Source organism: Trachurus trachurus, assembly GCF_905171665.1.
Source record: "Trachurus trachurus genome assembly, chromosome: 21".
NCBI classification, from domain to species: domain Eukaryota; kingdom Metazoa; phylum Chordata; class Actinopteri; order Carangiformes; family Carangidae; genus Trachurus; species Trachurus trachurus.
Genome location: NC_139899.1, coordinates 17,778,380 through 17,797,577, shown reverse-complemented (window position 1 = coordinate 17,797,577; position 19,198 = coordinate 17,778,380). Strand labels below are relative to the sequence as shown.

The 19,198-nt window shown below is 42.2% G+C and overlaps 2 protein-coding genes across 2 annotated transcripts; both read right to left on the bottom strand.

Moving 5' to 3' along the window:
* Window positions 1-6,896: 6,896 nt before the first annotated feature.
* LOC311004809 (leukocyte cell-derived chemotaxin 1-like) lies at window positions 6,897-9,930 on the bottom strand (the record flags this gene model as incomplete). The annotated part of the gene is made up of 7 exons (XM_083996978.1): window positions 6,897-7,130; window positions 7,713-7,900; window positions 8,325-8,478; window positions 8,633-8,746; window positions 8,871-9,011; window positions 9,561-9,704; window positions 9,859-9,930. 7 exons carry the CDS (start codon window positions 9,928-9,930, stop codon window positions 6,897-6,899), a joined length of 1,047 nt encoding a protein of 348 aa, XP_083853104.1.
* Window positions 9,931-11,378: 1,448 nt separating this feature from the next.
* LOC311005108 (protocadherin 8) lies at window positions 11,379-14,796 on the bottom strand (the record flags this gene model as incomplete). The annotated part of the gene is made up of 3 exons (XM_083997437.1): window positions 12,275-14,796; window positions 11,985-12,183; window positions 11,379-11,692 (listed from the first exon to the last, which is right to left on the bottom strand). Exons 1-3 carry the CDS (start codon window positions 14,741-14,743, stop codon window positions 11,379-11,381), a joined length of 2,982 nt encoding a protein of 993 aa, XP_083853563.1. The 5' UTR covers window positions 14,744-14,796.
* Between the last annotated feature and the right edge of the window lie 4,402 nt (window positions 14,797-19,198).

Sequence of the window (19,198 nt, the reverse complement as noted above, 5' to 3'; positions counted from 1 at the left end):
CTTCATGTGCCGTCCTAATAATATAAACCTTACCTTGTGAATAACACACAGGCGCTGTCTTTTGTACTGCTGTCGTCAGTTCAACATCTGCTTTGGCATGAGCAACCTGGAGTCAGAGTGTTCAGACTATTTGCCCCCAGGGCTTGACTCACTCCCAACCATTACATCAGATTTTACCTAGTACCTATCCTGTATCATGCATCACAGTTCACAAATCACTGTTTTGGGCATGATGTTAACCTGGCACCCATCAACAGAAATCTTGTCACAGCTTACCGCCTGCATGTATATATATTATTTTGATTCTGTTTCTGGATTCTGGAAAGACAACTCTGCCTCAGGAAATCAAGCAAATGGGAATTCAAAATTATTGCGGTGGGTTTTAAGGGGTACGGTGTATTATTAGCACATAAACGTGCACTTTCATCTCTGTTAAGTTTCCCATACACAGAAGCCCAGGAGTTTATAGCGTTCCTTTCGTTCTTGAACCATGAGAAACATACCAAATTGGTGCCACAAGTAGATTCTGTCTCCACTACTGAATGACTGATTGATGGTGGCCTATTTTTAATGCATTGTTAAATGTGTAATGCATGGAGACACTTTATAAAAGACCTGAGAGTGGGGAAGAAGGAAAACGAAGATGACAGAATGAGGTCAGGAGGAGAGAGGGATGGGGGGGAGGAGGAGGAGGAGGGGTGGCGGTGGTGGTGGTGGTGGTAGTGGAGGTGGAATGGGGGGAGAGGGGTGAGGTAGGGTGGTGGGGGGGTGAGATGAGCACCTGATAGGTCTTCTTGTCACAGGACAAGGCAAGCACAAATAGAAGGCTGTTCCTCCAGCTAATGCTGTATCAGTCGACAAAACTGTCTTGATGCTGCGTGCGCTGTGTGCTGGGATGCCTATTAAAAGTTTGTCTCGTCGCAGCAAAGAACACAACTCTCAACTGTTTGTAAAGGTTCAGGAGTTCGTTTGAATAAAAGCTCGTGGATGCCTGTGATGTTTGTGACGCTGATACAGCAGGGAGAGAGAGCGAGAGGCGTAATGATGAAGCCATGACTTAATGATATTTACCAAAGCTGATTAAAGTTTCCCTGGGAAAATATTGTACATTTCTTACTCTGAGGTTTCATCTTATGGCGGTTAACATAATGTATCATCAAGCAAGTACAGTATGAGCACACATGCAGATAAAATGTCTTATTTAATCCGTTGTTAACTGGAATCCTTCAGTTTTGACACTTTATTTTTCAATTAAGGAAACAGATGAATAGAAGCAGCTTAAGTTTTTCATTTGAAATATATCCATGTGTAAAAAGTTCATATCTTGACTTTTTTGTATCATTGCCTTTGTGCAAAGTGTTTGTTGCTCTAATAGCTCTTGGCACATGGAGCAGAGAGCACAAGGAAATGCTGGTTCCACATCACATCACATCAAACCAGCAGGCTGCCATCTTCATGTACCTAATCGATTATCTTTGCCTCCCTTAATGTATAAACACTAGATGGAGCGAATGACAGCGAAGAGTAGGTTTAGATTTGTTATTATGACAGATCAAGGGGCGAGAATCCGTATAATCCTTTTAAATTTTTGTTTGTGCATATATCACAGTCCTCAAAACTCATAAATTGTGTCACATTTTAAATGTCATCTTATTTTGAAGTTGTACAGTGAAGACAAATTTGAGACATCTGACTCAAAATATGTTTGTTTGTGATTAGAGATGCCAAAAATATGTTTCATGAGAACAGAGAAAGTAAAATGCGTGCCTCCCTGCCCACACAGTTTATACTGCCTGCCGTGTTTTGCATTTGTGCACCTCTCAGTTCTGACATAAGAGAAACAGTGTCTCTGTGTCTCTGAAGCTTTGACAGTTGGATAGCCCACAACAGTGTTGGACAGGATGCGCAAGTTCAATTTGCTCATTTACTCCAAAGCCATTGGCTTTCATGGCTATTTCAAATGGCTTTAATTTGTATTTGTATAGCTATGTAACTGTATGGAAATCCAAGGTTTACATACTGAGGCAACACACTTCATAAGACACTTCTGTCAAATGCTAATTTGTGTCAAACACCGTGAAATGCTACAGTGTCCTTTGTGCATGTAAATGCCAGCAGATAATCAACAAATGGTACAGTGCTATCATGTCCCCGCCAGTAAAGGCTCACAACTGCCTGATGACATTGACACAATCATGCTCTGTTATCCAGAGAAGGGTGACGTCAGTGTCAACATCAGCGAGAGAGGGGGGTGCCTGAGACCTTCACCGGTAATCTCTGTACACACAAGGCTCAGATAGGGCTCCCCACGGTGCTGCCCAGACTCCCCAGACTGTGGATTTAATTAAACAGTGTGAAATTAATTAATCAGTGGGGTGGCAGGTAAAAGGACTTCTCTCTGGAACTGCTCATGCAACCAAGACAAGCATTTCATGTGCAGCGACAGTTATTAATTTGCTGTATGTTTTATTATGGTGTTTCTATATAGAGATGCTAAAATTCTGGGAGATTAAAAAGCTTGGCATGCGAAAAAAGTCATGCAAATTATCAAAATAACAGCTCCCGAAAATCAAAGTATAAACCTGTGTTTGATCTGTTCTATCAATTAATTAAAAATTTCAGTTCTGTATAATAATGTGGTGCAAATTAGATGGAAATGAGATAAAATATTCATTTAGTTATCTGGGGAATCTGTCTGGAGGGCTTTTTAGTCTTCAGTCTGGCTCAAAATGCTGTCCATATGGCAATTATGTACAGTAGTGTTGCAGGAGGATTGGTCTGATGCCTACTGGCAGAGAGGAGCCTGCCTGTGACAAACTGCTGCTAGGATCTGATGTGAGTTGAGGGAGATAATGAGGCTGTTGTAAGCCTTAAGTATAGAGCCTGCCCCCGGGGTGGCATATCTAAGCACTCAGGCTCCCTCATTGTTGCCTGTGCTGCTGAGGATTAAAAACACATTTACTTTTTTCTTCATAAACTTTGTCAGTACTTTCCGCTTCTCTTTGGACAACTTCTGCTTTCATGTGGCAAGCCTCTTGACATTGCTTTGTGGAGGAGCTGATTTTTTTCTTCTCCTTCTCCTTTTTTTTTTTTTTTTTTTTTTTTACAGTTTGTAGATGTGAAGTCTTGATTTGATTCTGCTTTGAGCTATCTATAGCTCCCCCACCACTAGAGGATGTGTACCTTCTGGGGTACATCCTAGGATAACTGATGTTTTGACAAATACCATATTTTTATGGGAAATCTGTATTTAAAAAAAAAATGTTTTATATTGATCCCATTGGCACTGGCTTTTCAAACTAAATTTCCACTGACAGGGTAAATAAACTGATGATGTGGCTGAGTTATGCTGCTGATTATACAGTGTCCTCCTCCCACAGAGTTATAGAGATAACTGCCCACCTCTGGTGAGGAACTCTCGACATCCGCTGCAGGCTGAATGCCTCAACCACTGTCACATATGCAGCGTGTCTCAAGGAAAACAATGGTGCAAATTCCAGCTCTGTGTCCAATTTAGACCTACACCACACTACAGGTTTTCTATTAGAGTGTGGCAAGGACACTATGCAACCAAGTGCAATAGACAGAAAGAAAGGGGGAAAAAATCCCTGTAGTGTGTGCTGATTAATTGAGTCACCCAGGAAAATTACTATTGTTTCATTACATAGAAAGTGTAATTCACTGAATGCAGGCGGGTCTACAGACAATATTTACAGTTTTAACTTGGTGGAATAGAGATCTTTATACAGTATCAGCAGGTATTTAATTAATGGCCATTTGGGGCTTGCATACTAAATAGGCGTTTGGGAGAGAGGGAGAGGGAAATAACAAAGAGAGAGAGAGAGCGAGAGAGAGAGAGAGAGAGAGAGAGAGAGCGAGTGAGGCGGACACTCCAGCCAATGGCAAAGAAACTTCAGAGAGACCTGCAAATGGCAGGCAGAGTCAGACTACTGGGCAGAGCTGCAAGTGGTCACTCAACCATGGGATTAAAAAGCATTTAAGCCATGTAGCAAACTCACCCCCCCTCCCCTCTCCCCCTCTCTTGACCACCCTCCAACCCTCTCACCCCCCACCCCCACCCCTCACTTGCCTTTTTCGTCCAGCCATGTTATTTCTGACCATTCAGGAAGAAAAGAAAAGACAAATATTCTGTGCCTGCATGGGCAGTCATTGCCAGCACAGAGCAGTTGGGTTACAGGTTTTTCCCCCAACGCCAGCATGTATAAACATATTGCGGTGCTTTCTTGCAGAAAAACATAATGAGCTAGCCTAAAAGGGTTTCTGTGTTCTGGTTAAGGTGCAAAATGGACTGTCACTACTGTTTATTTCATTCATGTCTGGATGTAATGGAAAACATGCAATCAAATGTAGGACACGTTTACTAGAGTGGTTCACTTCACACTTCTATTCACACTCCTAATGCCTCTTGGGCAACTACAGGCGAATTTATGACAAGCTATTGACGTATTTATAGGGAGCTCTAGTGAGTGCATGGGCTTGATTAGCTCAAATCTGTGCCACCAAATAAATCACCGGCTACGGTATCCCAAATGTATTCCGCTAAAGTGTTTGTGCCAAGAGGATGTTGGTGAAAAAGCTTTTGATTCAGCGGTCACCAGAGTACCACAGCACCCTGCCTTCCTATGCTTGTTTTGATGGGCAATGATGAAAGCACAGGTGGATGCGAGAAAGCTCCCCCTGCTGCGGACTTCTCATCTGTGGTTTCCTATTAGCACAGGAGTGGAGGTTTGCAGTCTGGCTGCTGGGAACAGTGGGTCAGTGCTCACAAAGCTCTGTTTGTTCCCTGGCCTGCAGGGCTCCCAGGGTAAGCTTGGCTCCAGAGGGGAGACAAACAAAAAGGCACCACTGTCTCACACACTGACGCTGCTCTCCAACACATTCGTCTTTTCTACTCGACGGGGGCACATTTCTCTTCTTAGGAGAGGAATGGTAAAAGGAAACAAGTTTTTTAGAAACAGGGCCTCGGGATAACAAAACTGCTGTTGTACCGAGCTATGTATTTTTTTCTCAGTTTAAATGCCATTTTGAGTTGTTGCTTGTGGTGATGTGTTTTTTTCCCCTTTTGCTTTGTGTTTCTCATCTCCCTTTTTTCTAGCATAGACTCAGAGCTCTTTGTCTTGTGCTGCTGTATCAACATATTCTAAGTGAAACCCAAGGAAACCGCCAACAGCAACAGGCACACAACACATCATATTTAAATTCCAGCTGCGGTTTCTAACTTTAGAGCTGATCCCGTTGAACTGCAACCGGTGCGGCTAAGACACCAAAACGTCTCTCAAATAATGAATTATTTCAAGGTATCTCTTTCGCCCATGCACGCTGTCTGGCTGTGATTTTTAAAGATGAAATAATGTGCAGGAGACTCTTACAGCTGCTGTCAGGTCAGACATTCACTGTTGTGCTACAATCTGCAGTCCAAGTATAACTCCATTATTGAGGGGACTTTAAAATGGGAGCTGTGTGACACACAGCGGGATGATTTAGTTTAATGACCATGGCAGTGACAGCGCTGTGATGGAAATTGGACTCCCCCTGCAAATTTACATCACTTGAGGGTACTTGGGGCTCTTTTAGCGGCTGCACTCCAGAGCATGAGCCATCAGGAGGTCCTGGATATGTCATGCTTGTCACCTTCCTTTAAGTGCATCTGCAGACGTGGGAGAGGGATTAATATTATATAGCCTACGGAAGCACAGAGGCCGTCTTATCAGCACTGCAGATGTGATAAGCACCTCTACCCCCATGAAAACCAGGAAAGATCTCCAAGCAAAGAGACAAGCATCTCTTTGTGTTGTTTCCTCACACTGCTTCAGAGTTTCAATGTGGTTTTAGTGGCAGACACGGTGCAATTTCACATCTGTTGTAATTTGATGTGCCGGGATCACCCTCTGTGAAATCGTCTTGATCGCAACATGGCTCCTTTCAGTTATTTAGAAAGTTGGCATATGGCTTTGGAGATAGTAATCTGATTTCTTTTGATTTTGAGGTTTTAAGAATGCCCTACGCCACAAGTCCCACTAACAGCCGTGCGTAAAAATGAAAAGAAAAGCCTGTCTCTGTGATCATATTATTTGGTAGCTTATAGCATCAACACTCCTCCTCTTTCCCTGGAAAAAAAAAATACTGATTTATTTATTTAATAAAAATGTCACTTTTATGGAAATATTTTCCATCATCGCCATGACACTCATCTCACATTACATCACATCAATGCAGATGTCAGTGTGCACAAATTGCATTGCCCTCAAACTGATTCTGAGCTGTGAATGGAAGTTATGGCAACCATTGCTGTCACTTCAGTTTTATCAGAAAAGCACCCGGTGGAACCATGGAAACAACATGTGACACACACGCACAAAAAACCCCTGGCTACATCAAAGCCAGTATATACTGTAATTAGAATTTATTGAAGCCTATTCAGTCAGAAAAAGTACATGATCTGCTGAGCCTTTGGATTCAGTCCCATACCCTCCATTAAACACAGTACAGTGCATTAAGCCTCGGTATTACATGATGCAAAAATGAATGTGCTCATTTGTGAGTCTGTTGCTGCAAATAGGAATATGCCATTTATGTATTCCAGCTCTACTGATTCTACTGTATGTAAAGAAGCAGTGCATGCCAAGAAAGAGAAAGCACCTGTTTATATCTTAAATATGCAAATGTCAAGTCAGGTAGCATAGGTATTATTATACAGATAATCATACAGATAATATGTGCAGATCTGACTATTTACAGTCAAAGCCAGAGAATGAATGTTTGTATGCATATCTGAACAGAAGCTGTGATTTTAGAGACCTTTTCTTTTGGTCTTTTGGAGAAAAAAATTAAAATAAAATAAAGAAAGTGTTCCCTTACAAATGGTGCGTGCTTACTTACACAACACCTAAAATGCGTGCCACCCACCAGCGACAAGGCATAATGACTCGGCAAGCTACCTGGCACCCTCTGTAGTTGTAAGGCCAAGGCCAGTAGCCACGCAGAGGCTCGCAGATCCTCTGACAGTGAGTGTAGCTGCGTTGGCATTCTGAGCAGCAGATCCCTTGGTGGTCCAACATGGTGTCAAAGGTCACGGCATCTTCTTCCCTGGCTCCTGCTCCTCCGCTGCGCTGCAGTTTGGAGGCAATGTTAATTTTGAAGTCTTTAAAAAAAAAATCCCACATTTGCAATTCAAATGTTTTCAAAAAACTTCTCATACCCCCTCACCCCTCCCCTCTCAAACACGTGACTCCAGTTCTCTTAGGCAACATGAATTTTTATAACCAGTGGGAATTTTCCCTTTGGTTCATAAGTTCATCAACTTGGAATGGCAGCTGTTACCCCAGTGACCTGTAATTATAGCTACTAATATGACACCTCCCCAACAGCAGCAGCAGCAGCAGCAGCAGCAGCAGCAGCAGCAGTATATACCGCCCACAGCTGACAGAAAGACCAAATCCAGGTTAACACATTTCCACACCATGTACTTCTGTTTCCGTGAGAATACATTTTTAAACAAGGCTGGCGTCCTAAGGATGATGTTATGTAGTCATCTGTAAAACTGTTGACAAAACAGAGAAACTTTGCATCATAATGTTACTTTGAGGGTTGCTTCAGGCCTCGCTTTATGCCTCTTGATAGTTAATCAAAAATTCACCAGCTCTGGAGTCTTGTTTATCGTACGCAGTGCTGTTGATGAAGTCGGTACTCACATGGTAGGGGTTCTCAGGATTGTATGCTGACCCCGCGGTTGACTGTGTCCCCTCCTCTTCCTCCGTGACTCTGGGGGTGTCGTCCTCTCCGTGACTCACTGAGCCCTTCTCCTCAGCAGCTGCCTCCAACTCCTCCATGTTAAACTGGCGTTTGGCTCGCTCTGCGTCTCTCTTTCCCCTTTCCCCATCTGTTACAGCGGCCACAAGGGGCGAGAGTATTGGGTCAACATCCACAAGACGCCATACACATCCTCAGAGCTCAATCCTACATAGCTGGGCCCGTCTCAGATGCTCTGAATAATTAAATTAGCAGCAGTGATATCAGGAAGTCTTGCATATTTCAACATCATTCTTTTTTAATACAAGACTGCAGCCTTTTTTGGTGTATGACTCAAAATGTAGTGTATGTTCAAGATGTTCAACCAACTTCTTAGACAAGTCTGTAACAAGTGTGTCAGCAATAAGCAGGGCAGTCGAACCAAGATCTGAATATAATGTAAAGAAACATAATTTGCTTTGGTAATTTGCTTGGAATCTATGTTGTGGAATCTGTAGGATGGAGTGAATGAATATATATATATATGATAAAAAGAAAGAAGAGACAAGCAACACCTTTAGGGTAGGTAGGTTGGAGCCAGTAAATAGGAAGATCCCCACATAGACCCAGAATTTTTTCACTCAGAAAACTAGTGTCCGTCAGTGGCTGCTCTCCTGCGACCCAAATGAGGAACTCCTCATCAAACCTCACTGGCATTAATTCATCTGTCTGACAAGAAAAAACAATATTTTTTTAATCACTCAAATAGAAGAAGAGAAATTAAGTAACAGCAGGAGTGAGGAATGTATTATGCTTTTTAATACTGTAATTTTGTTTTCTCTCTCCCCAATTTGCAACATTCTGCATCGAGTAGCATGCATACCAGGTCAAACATCAGTGCCTCTTTGTTGTTAGCTCCCATGTGTGGAAGGTTGGCTTTGATTTGGGATTTTATATAGCACTTGTCTCCTCCAAAGAAGCGGATTCCAGTTATTCCCTGCACCAAATCACAGAGATGCCATGTTTACACTCATAGCTCTGCTACTTTGCTAAACACACAGAAAAAAAGGAGTCTCAGCTGAACTACCTCAGGAAGAGAGAACAAGGACAAACTCACTTACAATTTGAAAGTCATGAATCTCCACAGCTTCTTCAGCTCCACTCCCAGTTTTAAACCTCTCCAGGTTGTTGTCAGAATCAATTTCCACGGAGCCCTTCCTCACCTCCCCATTGATGTTCATACTGTACCGAAGATTGTAAACCTGACAGCAATCAAAGGGGGAAGTTAAAGTGACTGATTAGTTGAGTTATGTAAACTAAACTGTGGCAAACACAGAAGAAGTTGGATACAGCAAAAAAAAAAAAAAAAAAAAAAACAAGCTCTATACTACTTGTACAATTCCCCTGCACTGTGTTTTTGTTGTTGCTTGTCTTATAGAAATCCTGGGTACTTGCAGCATGCTGAAAACTCGAACAAAGCACCACAGGAGATGCTATTGCAAACCTTGATGGGGATGTTTGCCCTACAGGTGAGCTCATTAGGACACAAATAAACAACACTCTTCCTTATGAGATAGAGAAAGCTTACAGAAACAACTGATGTATGTACTGTAGACAGATTCGAAAATGCATTTTCACATTTTGAATAGTGATAGTTATTTATGGAGGCTCTTGGTTATTCAATTTCCAATATTCCTCTTAGAGCCTCTTATGACAGGTTTTAAAACAGCATTTAAACAGCATTTAAAAAATGACAAACAATCAGGCCCATAGTCAAATTTTGTGTCGTCTTTGGATGTGTTTCTGCTTACATTTTTTTCACTGACTTTCCACAGGAACAGAGCGGCCATGGATGCACACAACGTTAGCACAGCACCGACAATAAGAACCACAGCTCCGAATCTCAGGAGGCGACTGAGTGTAGCAGAGGTGGGTGAGCTGGATGCGCTTTGTCCCTTAAAAGTTCAGAGTGAGCAAAGGAAAGAAATGACACACACTGAACACCGCCCAGGACCAGAATAACATTCCTATAAAAAAACAACTTACAAGACTAATATGTCATGGATGTCATTTATATTTCTAATCAAAAATGTATTAAAGCTGTCTTACCAGAGGCATGCTGTGTTCAAAAAAGCCATATCCATGAGTGGTATTTTGGACTTTTTCCACAGTCTCTTTCATGATGTCTTCTATAATTCCTTCTCTAGTACTGTTGCCTCAGATACCAGAATCAGGGTATCCACCAGAAGGTCTATTTGACACTTGAGTGTGAATGACGTGGAGTTGATATAAATTCTGTGGGCTAAATTCTTCGTCTGAATGTTACCTGTAGGCCCAGATTGCCTAAGGCAAGGTGGCCATCCTGTGGTACCAAACTAAAACTAGACTTCTGAGGCTCATCAGGGACAAGCAGTGATGGACTGGTTGGAGGAAAATATACTTAAGTATAAGCCCCTATAGATAATCACAGCTTGCCTGTGTTATTCTGTCTCAAAGATAACCTGTAATAATGTAACGGCAATTATAATGACTTGTTTTCTTCCAGTTACAGGTGTCAGCAAGAATGACCAGATTGCACTACTTATAGTCAAACTTATGTGCAGCAGCAGATCTCCTTTGATCTTCATGTTCCTGCAATCTGCTACTAAGAGAACGCTGAATTGCAACACCATACACAGTCGCAGACACACACACACACAGACACAGAAATAACCTTTGCTTAATAACGAATTCCCTGATTTGGCAACGTGAGAACGGTGGATTTGTGGTCAAGGTTATACTTGATCCTTATCATAACTTAAAAAGAAAAAAAAGCACAGACAGAAAAAGAGATTCTAATATGCTGTGCTGCTGTTGCTTGGAAACAGACTGAGCCACATTTTTTGGATAATTGGTAAGCTGGGAGGCAATCAGGAAAGTTGAGGGGATTCTTTGACCTTTGAAAATATGTAATTGTAAGAGCATTTGATCAGAAATGTAGCAAACTGGCTGCACAGTAACCACATTGTGTACCATGAAAAGAATATGACATTGACATAAGCTTTCTATCAATTTAGCTGCGGAGGAGCATTTGATTTATTGTGGTTTATAAGCCTTTACGGCAAATGGAATGCATTCAGCCGGCTAATTGAGGTCATTCTGTGTTTTTTATGACTATTTCCTCAAGACAATAGGTTGGGCTCTGTCAATAAGATTGCATTTGAATCCTGCAAGCCCATGTCTGAACGTTTAAACTGTCGCTCAACAGCAAAAACAATTTGATTTTAGCCATTTATTTGTGCAACAATGTGACAAAATCTACCAACAAACATGGTAATCTTTCATACTGATTGTTTTCCACAGCAGAAAGGCCCCTTTCAGCGTAAATGTCCATTGGTCATGCCCTTTAAATAATAACACATGCTCTTGAAAGTTCATAATAAAATTCTTCTTTACATTGAATCAGTATGAAAAATATATTATTAATGTACAAAATCTTGCATATTACACATGGTACAATGAACAGTCTTATATGAGCCAAGAGACACATGACAGACTACAAAACACTGCAACAATCCAACATAGAGTCAGTTAAGATAAAAGTACTGTACAGTATAAAGATGCTTTTCCACCAGTGTACGAGCTCTCGTTTAAGAGTTTGTATACTCTGGAATTGATATCTCATCCGTTTCCTGTATTCTGGCCGGTGTGGGAGGACCAACCAGAATATAATCAAGTTCCTGGTGTTGAACTTGTTCGTACACGCTTTGCAGACCGTTGGTTTTGGGTATGTGAGCTGGGTAGTAGTTTTCCCTCCTGGTGTCCCGGGGAAGTGAAGCTGTCTTGGAGAACGTTGACAGATGCGGTCCACAGGCCAGGCTCGTGTTGGGCCTTGTAGCTGAAGGGCTCCAGCATCGGTCCGAGTGTCCCAACACTTTGCACTCACTTGTACAAGCCCAGAGACCTGTGGAAAACAGCAGTGCTGTCAGGATGTAATATGAAAACCCCAGTTGAGCCCAAGTTAAATCAATCATAATGTGTCCAGTGGACTGGAACATGTTTTCTTTTTCTTTCTTTTTGTAACTGGATGCAATCTGTTAGGTATATGGCATATTTTTTTCTTCTATATTCAAATTACACCATGAGACACAATACAAGATCACTTATAACACTGCACAGATTTCACTATAACATGCTCTCATTTGCCTCCAGCTGAATTTCTATTTGATCATATTTTATTGTTGACTGACACTCACTGTTCATTGGTGGCGACTCTTTTTTGTGCACATCTCCACTTATGTCAGAATCACTGTCATTGAAGTCACTGTCCCCTTTTCCACTGTCCTTGCCACTGATGTGGGGGTCTCTTGCTGATATGGTTGTGAAGGAATTGCCCTTCCATATAGTTATTGGTCTGACAGTTTCTTTCCCATATCCTGGAAGTGTAGAATAACCCTGCAAAGACAGTTGCAACACACTTTGAGTCAAAACGCCAAAGTCAACAACATAGTCAGTGTGTGACAAACTCAAAATCTCCACAACTTACCTTTAATTTACCTTCCATCACTCTGCTGTTCGGCTCAAAGATACCTGCTGTCTGCCTTCCATCCTCACAGCCTGGCTCTGCCGTGGTGTTGCTGCTGGCCAACGGTGGTTTCTCTGGAAATGGATGGGCATCAAACACTTTCCCTTTGTGGCTGGCAATCACTGAATCAATATGACCACTTTCCACTTTCTCCACATTTGGTATGTCTTCTTTTTCATCACACCCCCTCTCCCTCGTCTCTTTTCTCCGGTGGCTGCAAATGGTTGTGATGAGAATGATTGCCAGCAGGAGGAGAGAGCAGCTCCCTGCCAGTACAATGATTATGGCTATGGACATGTCCCATTCAAAGAGCTCCTCGCTGCCATTTTGAGCAAAGGAAGGCAAACTGGGGAGAGTTCCCTCTATGAAACTCAAGTGTATAATGGCTGTGGAGGTGAGCGCAGGGGACCCATTGTCACTGACCGACACTGTGACTTTGACATTGTCTGTGAGATCATATGTCAGCTGTCTGCTCACGTGCACCTTCCCCGTTTCTTTGTTGATGGAAAAACCCAGGTGTCCCCCCTCTGTGATTTTATAGGACAGCTGTGCATTAATGCCTTCATCAGCGTCTGTGGCCTTTATCTGGGTTACCACATAACCCGCAGGTGCATCTCTGGGCAGGAAAACCTCAGCAGATCCTTTGTAGAGGGGTGGCTCTATGATAGATGGTTGGTTGTCATTCTGATCAACTATTTTCAGCCTGATGACAGCTGTGCTCTGCAGCTGTGGTGACCCCCCATCGCTGGCTTGGATGTGTACGTCTAAATGCTTCATTACTTCATAGTTAAAACTTCTCAGTGCGTATATGGAGCCAGACACTGAATTAAGCGACACAAAGGTGTTCACTGGGGACCCCATGATAACACTGTCCACTAGTCTGTAAGTAATTTTGCCATTGTTGCCCAGATCCGCGTCGCTGGCCTCAACTGTGGTGATGTAAGCCCCCGGGGCGTTGTTTTCCACCACTGAAACTTCATAGACAGCCTTAGTGAAGTGAGGGGCGTTGTCGTTCTCGTCGCTCAGTCTGATGGTGTACTGGGTGATCTTTCTCAACGGGGGTGACCCAAAATCCTCAGCCATGACCGTCAAGTTATACTCACTAATCCTCTCCCTGTCTAGCGTTGCCGCTGTAACTATCATGTAGCTGTCCTCGTACGCCTGCCGGAGTTTGAAATGGTCGTGGCCGTACAGCGTGCAGTGGACCTGGCTGTTAACACCCGAGTCTCTGTCCAAGGTGCTGATCAGCGCCACCAGACTGTCCTTGTCTGCCGCCTCGCTGATGTAGGCGATACCCGTCGTGATGGAGGTCATCGGGGTGATGCTGATTTCTGGGGCATTGTCATTAACGTCTGTGACATGAATTATGATTTTGCACACGGAGGGGGTCGGGTTAGGTCCCAGATCAGTCGCCTGCGCGTCTAGCTCGTAGGTGCTTTTGTCCTCAAAATCCACCGGGCTCCTGAGCGTCAGGCGACCCGATTTATTATCCACTTGGAAAAGTTCTCGGATCTCGTGAGAAACCTGTTTCCCGAACCCGTAGACCACTTCTCCGTTTAAACCCTCATCTGCATCAACTGCGTTTAAGTCCAGGATGACGGTGCCAACCGGCGCGTCCTCTGGCAAACTGACAGAGAAACTATTCTGGTCAAAAACGGGACTATTGTCATTAAAGTCAGTCACTTTGATAGTTATCTTTGTTGACCCTGATCTGTACGGGTTCCCTCCGTCTGTGGCGACCAGCTCCACAGTGTATGATGACTGAGTCTCCCTGTCTAGCTCTTTCATTAGCACCAATTCCGCATATTTAACCCCATCCGCTCTCAGGAGCACATCAATGGTGAAGTGACTGTTGACAGAAATCTGGTAGCTTTGGATGTAGTTTGACCCGACATCAGCATCCACAGCTGGGTCTAGAGGGATACGGGACCCCACCGCTGCATTCTCTGAGATCTCCACAACAGATTCCTTGTTTGGAAACTCCGGAGAGTTGTCATTGATATCCTTTACTTCCACCTCAACGTGAATCAATTTGTAGCGATCTTTGGAGAAATTTACCACGTCAAAAGTAATGAGACACTGTGGAGTGTGTCTGCAGATTCTTTCCCTGTCAATTCGTTCCCCGACAGCCAGTTCCCCGTCGCTTTCTCTCACCCTGATGAATGAATCATTGAATTGTTTCATCATCCTAAAATTGCTCTTGGAGGAATGAGACAGACTCAAGGACATGTCCTTGGCAAGGTTTCCGATGACTGTACCTGGTGCGTCCTCCTCACTGGTCTGATATCGTATAGTATTTCCTTCCGATTGAGCCACTGAGGCAAATAAAAATTGATGGATTGAGGATATAAAAATCCAGCGGTACCAGTAAGTTATAAATTTGCCGTGCGTCATCTTCGTAGTAATCTTCCCCTCGGTAGGCAGCCTCATTGTGCGTACTGAACAGATGGGACCAGTTCACCTCTGGCGCGAGCTCTCCATGCAGCGCCCGCCTTTATAAACTGAAATGTGCTGAAAGTGAAAGTTACTTGCTCCTTGCGCGCAGCCAGTCAGATACGCTTGTTGCCTCGCCTTCAACACAGCTCAAAATCCTGCCGTGGCGGGGTTTATACAGCTCCTCATGCTAATGAGACCAAGTGTGACCAATCCCTTGCTTTAGAATTAAAAATACCCCCTTATGGAAAAAAAAAAAAAAAATCTCTAAGCCAGTTTTGAGAGTGCACACTGAAGAAAGTTGCAAAATAGAAAAAAGGGACAGGAAGATATGGCACTGCTTGAAGATAGTCCCTGCACTGTTTATCGTCTTACCACAGCCTTTACCGAGTGATGGTTTTTATTTAGCGAAAGCCTATTTCCTCTTCTTTTGATGTTTAGTTTATTGTCTATTGAGCGCCTGTTCTTTCTCTCCCTCTCTCTGTGTGTGTGTCCACGCGCTTTCAAGGGCATATTAGTTGTTTTTTTGGTTTTGTTGAGCGCTCAGCTCATTTGAGAACAGCTTAATTATCATCCACAGCCTCTCTAAAGAAGCACTGATGCTAGATCGATCTCTTGATATAACAATAGGAGAGTTTTCATTCTCTGGTTATCTGTTGTGTAGGCTTCAGAAAAGAAAAAAGTAATCAGTGCTGTCTATTTTCACCACCCAATTAGACAACAACAGATAAGGGATTTATTCAAGAGTTTCTTTGAGAAAATTCCCTCAAATTTCAGATAAAGAGATTGTTTATTTTCCCAGTCCTCTTTATCTGTCCAAATTAGAGTCTAGACTGCAGCACTTGGGTCAGCTGTTTGCTTCTTTTTTTAAATGTGCTCTATGAATAAATTCAATTTGAATTGTATCTAGTCTCCCTCCGGATTTATGGGAAACAAGTTGTTGACTTATCTCTTATAGCTTTTTAATACAACTCCCCCCATGGTATTAATTTCAAATTATATTAAGTTCAATTTACACTCAGTGGTCTGTGATGCTGGATGAGCCATTTGTTTCCTGCACCTTTGAATGCACATATTAACATGTTAAGTGTGGTTTCGGGGCAATTTTCAATAGTTTATGCCACGCTCCTGAGTGCAGGAACATCTTACCGCTATATGGCATGCAAATATATCTCTGACAATAAAGGGCAAGCTAATTAGATAATAGCTCTGGCAGCATGGATGCAATTTTCCTCTTTCAACCTGAGAAAAAAAACACATCAAAGTTCATAGAGAAGGTCTTTTGAAGGTTTTTGAAAGGAGACCTCATGCAGCACCTTTGGGCTGGATCTGAAATATTGACTGTGAGACAGATCTTATCACCCAACATCAGTGCCTGATCTCAAAAATCTCTGCACGAGAAAATCTCTGCAGACAGGATCCAGTCTTGTTTAAATCCCCCCCAGAAGGAGCTCATGGTCTTGAAGACAGAATATTAATGCCCAAGGTTTTAGAATTACATTTTCAACAACCAATTATTGATGTGATGTTCACATACTTTGCTCTGGCATCCATACACATTTGGCCATGCAGTGACGTCTGTGTGTGTATCAAAGATGGGCACAATACGACAACATTACAATTGCCACACAGTCAGTGTCTAGTCAAATATGTACTTGAGCACTGTACTGGATTGCACACACATGCATGCTGCTGTTTTGTTGTAGCCTACTTGTTAGGCGTTGGCACAGCGTTAACAGTTTCAATATTTGTTAAGCTAATTTCCCAGATTTTTCAAATGTGATAGCTGGAATTGGCTGTATAAACTACATTTAAACATTGTTCTTGAAAATAAATAGATCTTAATTTGATTTAGTTTCCACATGTGTGCATGCACGTTCCCTATTTTTGGATATTTTGTTAAACCTAGTGGAGCTTATTAGATTTGAGTGCATTTTTCCCCAGAATAATTATACTTGTGCACTTCTTTGTTCTGCTGGAGTCCCTGAAAAACATAGTGTCTAACAGCTCTACCACAGTGCATAGACAAAAGCCTGCACACAATTTATTTCCTAATATTTACTTAACTTCTCCATCAACTTATAGAGGGGGAGGGGGGAGTTGTTGGTGATGACAGCAGTGTGTATACTACTCTCAAGAATTCATTAGTCCACAGCATGCTGTTGTTGTAACAGAAACAACAACTGAAACAATAATGATCTGAAATATTGTGAAAAGCCCACAAAGGCACACCGAAATAGTGGAGGCTGCATACACAACAAAGGTAGGTGGGATATTTTACAGTACATACCTCCAAATAAGAGTACAGCTGTGACAGAATGTTCTTATTTTGAAAATCAGAGGTTATTGCATTGGGGATTCAACTGTGTTTTGATTATGTTTTGGAAATATACAGGTTGAGATATGTTGCAGTGCAACATTCATGCTGGCTGCTGACTGAAATGCATTAAATTCAATTTGTTGTCACCTGTGTCTGTCTCATCCTGAAATTAATTTCTTTCATGCTGCATAATACATTGCTTCCATTGTATCATACAATCACTATAAGGTAAAATACATAAATAAAAACACGTATTTTCCCTGTCACTGAGTTTCTTTAGCTACTGTATATGTGAAGGTCACACTCACATTTAGGTCTGCTTGATTCTCTGAGATCATGTTTACCTTAAGCTGTTGTTAAAGGTTATGTTAATGATATAACAACAATATACCTACAATTTACTATTTTCAATATGTAGTCAATGAGTCTTTAGCAGAGAAAGAGTTTGGAGTCAAATCTCTATGTCTATGTGTCGTGTAGACAGACAGACAGACAGACAGACAGACAGACAGACAGACAGACAGACAGATCTCAGTCCATGGCACAGACACTGACCGTGCTGACTTAGTTCAAACCCTGGTGGTCACCCAGTAAAACATCAAATTATCTGTGACTTTCATCCATGGAGTGCTTAGACGACCTGCTCCCTCAGTGTCTTTATTAGCTCTGTCAGTTCTTCCAGCTCTCTGAGTGTCATCATTCCTGTGACCACAGTCCCAGTGGAGAAGTCCAAGGAAGACTCTCTTTCGCAGTCCAATCCTGAAGCCAATTCTAGTTTGTCTTTACAGAGATGGAGACACCCACAAGCTCCAGCTTGACTCAGCATTGGATTTTCTTTTTTTCAATGTAAGTAACTTCATGCTATGTTATATAGTTGTTTAATAACTGGCTACATATGATAATGCCAGCTAACTTGCTGTTAAATGTTGTTATCACGGGAGTGTACCTATGTTCCTCGAGTCCTATGTTCCCCATTTTTCCCAAAAAGAGTCCTATGTTCCCCAGTATTGTGACCCGGGAACATAGGACCTTTTTTCTGAAAAAGAATCCTATGTTCCTCGCTGTTGCTGGACGATGGACTCTCTCTACTTATCTGGACTCTATATATCTGGCCTGTCTAGCCTCTACTTGGTCTTTTTACTAAGCTTAACCAACTCCTTTCTTCATTGCCTAAACCCAACCAATGGGACAATTCCACTTCTAAAGGAAAAGTCCGCACACCAGCAAGCTCCAGAGCAATAATTTATTATCACCCAAGGGGGGAGTGTAACGTTTCGGGCTCAAGACCCTTCCTCAGACTATGGGTGGTGTGCGGACTTTTCCTTTTTCATATCATTGACTTCTTTTGTCCGGCACCCAGCGTTCAGGTTTTGGGATGTGCATGCTTTTTCTATTTTTACAATTCCACTTCTCACTCAGAGTCACAACTCAACTTCTCACTCCAAAAAAGCCAAAAAATCTGCAAAGTCACAACTCCACTTCTAGGTATGGACCAAAAATTGCATGTTCTCGGGTCCTTTTGGGGAAATGCAGGGAACATATAGGACCCTTTTTCTAAAAAAGGGTTCTTTGTTCCCCAGTCACATACACAGGAAGGAACATTTGGGGAAAAGTGGGGGAACACACAAAGCTGTGGTTGGATTAAATGCTGAAGTTACCTGCAAACTCAGGGGGATTTGGTGGGAATATATGAACTGACTGAAGTGTTTACTGTTAAAAACCAAGCCTATTTTCTAGGCCTATTCTCGAAAATTGCATATCCATAATAAAATGAGTATATCTCTGCAACCACAAGGTCTATTTGGTGTCATAGTAAAAGGAAAAAAATTAGAAATTGCTGAGATGTGTAAATTTCAGTACATGTGTTACTGGTGAAGAGTAAATGAAGATGACACACAGCAAACATTAAATAAATTTAATGTTCGCCTAAAAAAATATATATATATTTTGGATGAGTGTCCTTCAGAACGATGCTGCTGAAGCTCAAAACCTCTATCAAATGATTGTACAATGTGTGAACATTGTGTCTGCAGTGGTTGATTCTGATAAAGTGAAGCAGTACAAAAGTATTGAGATTTTACTACAAAATATTCAGGCAAGCTTTCCAAAATGTCCATTTTTGGCACAACTTG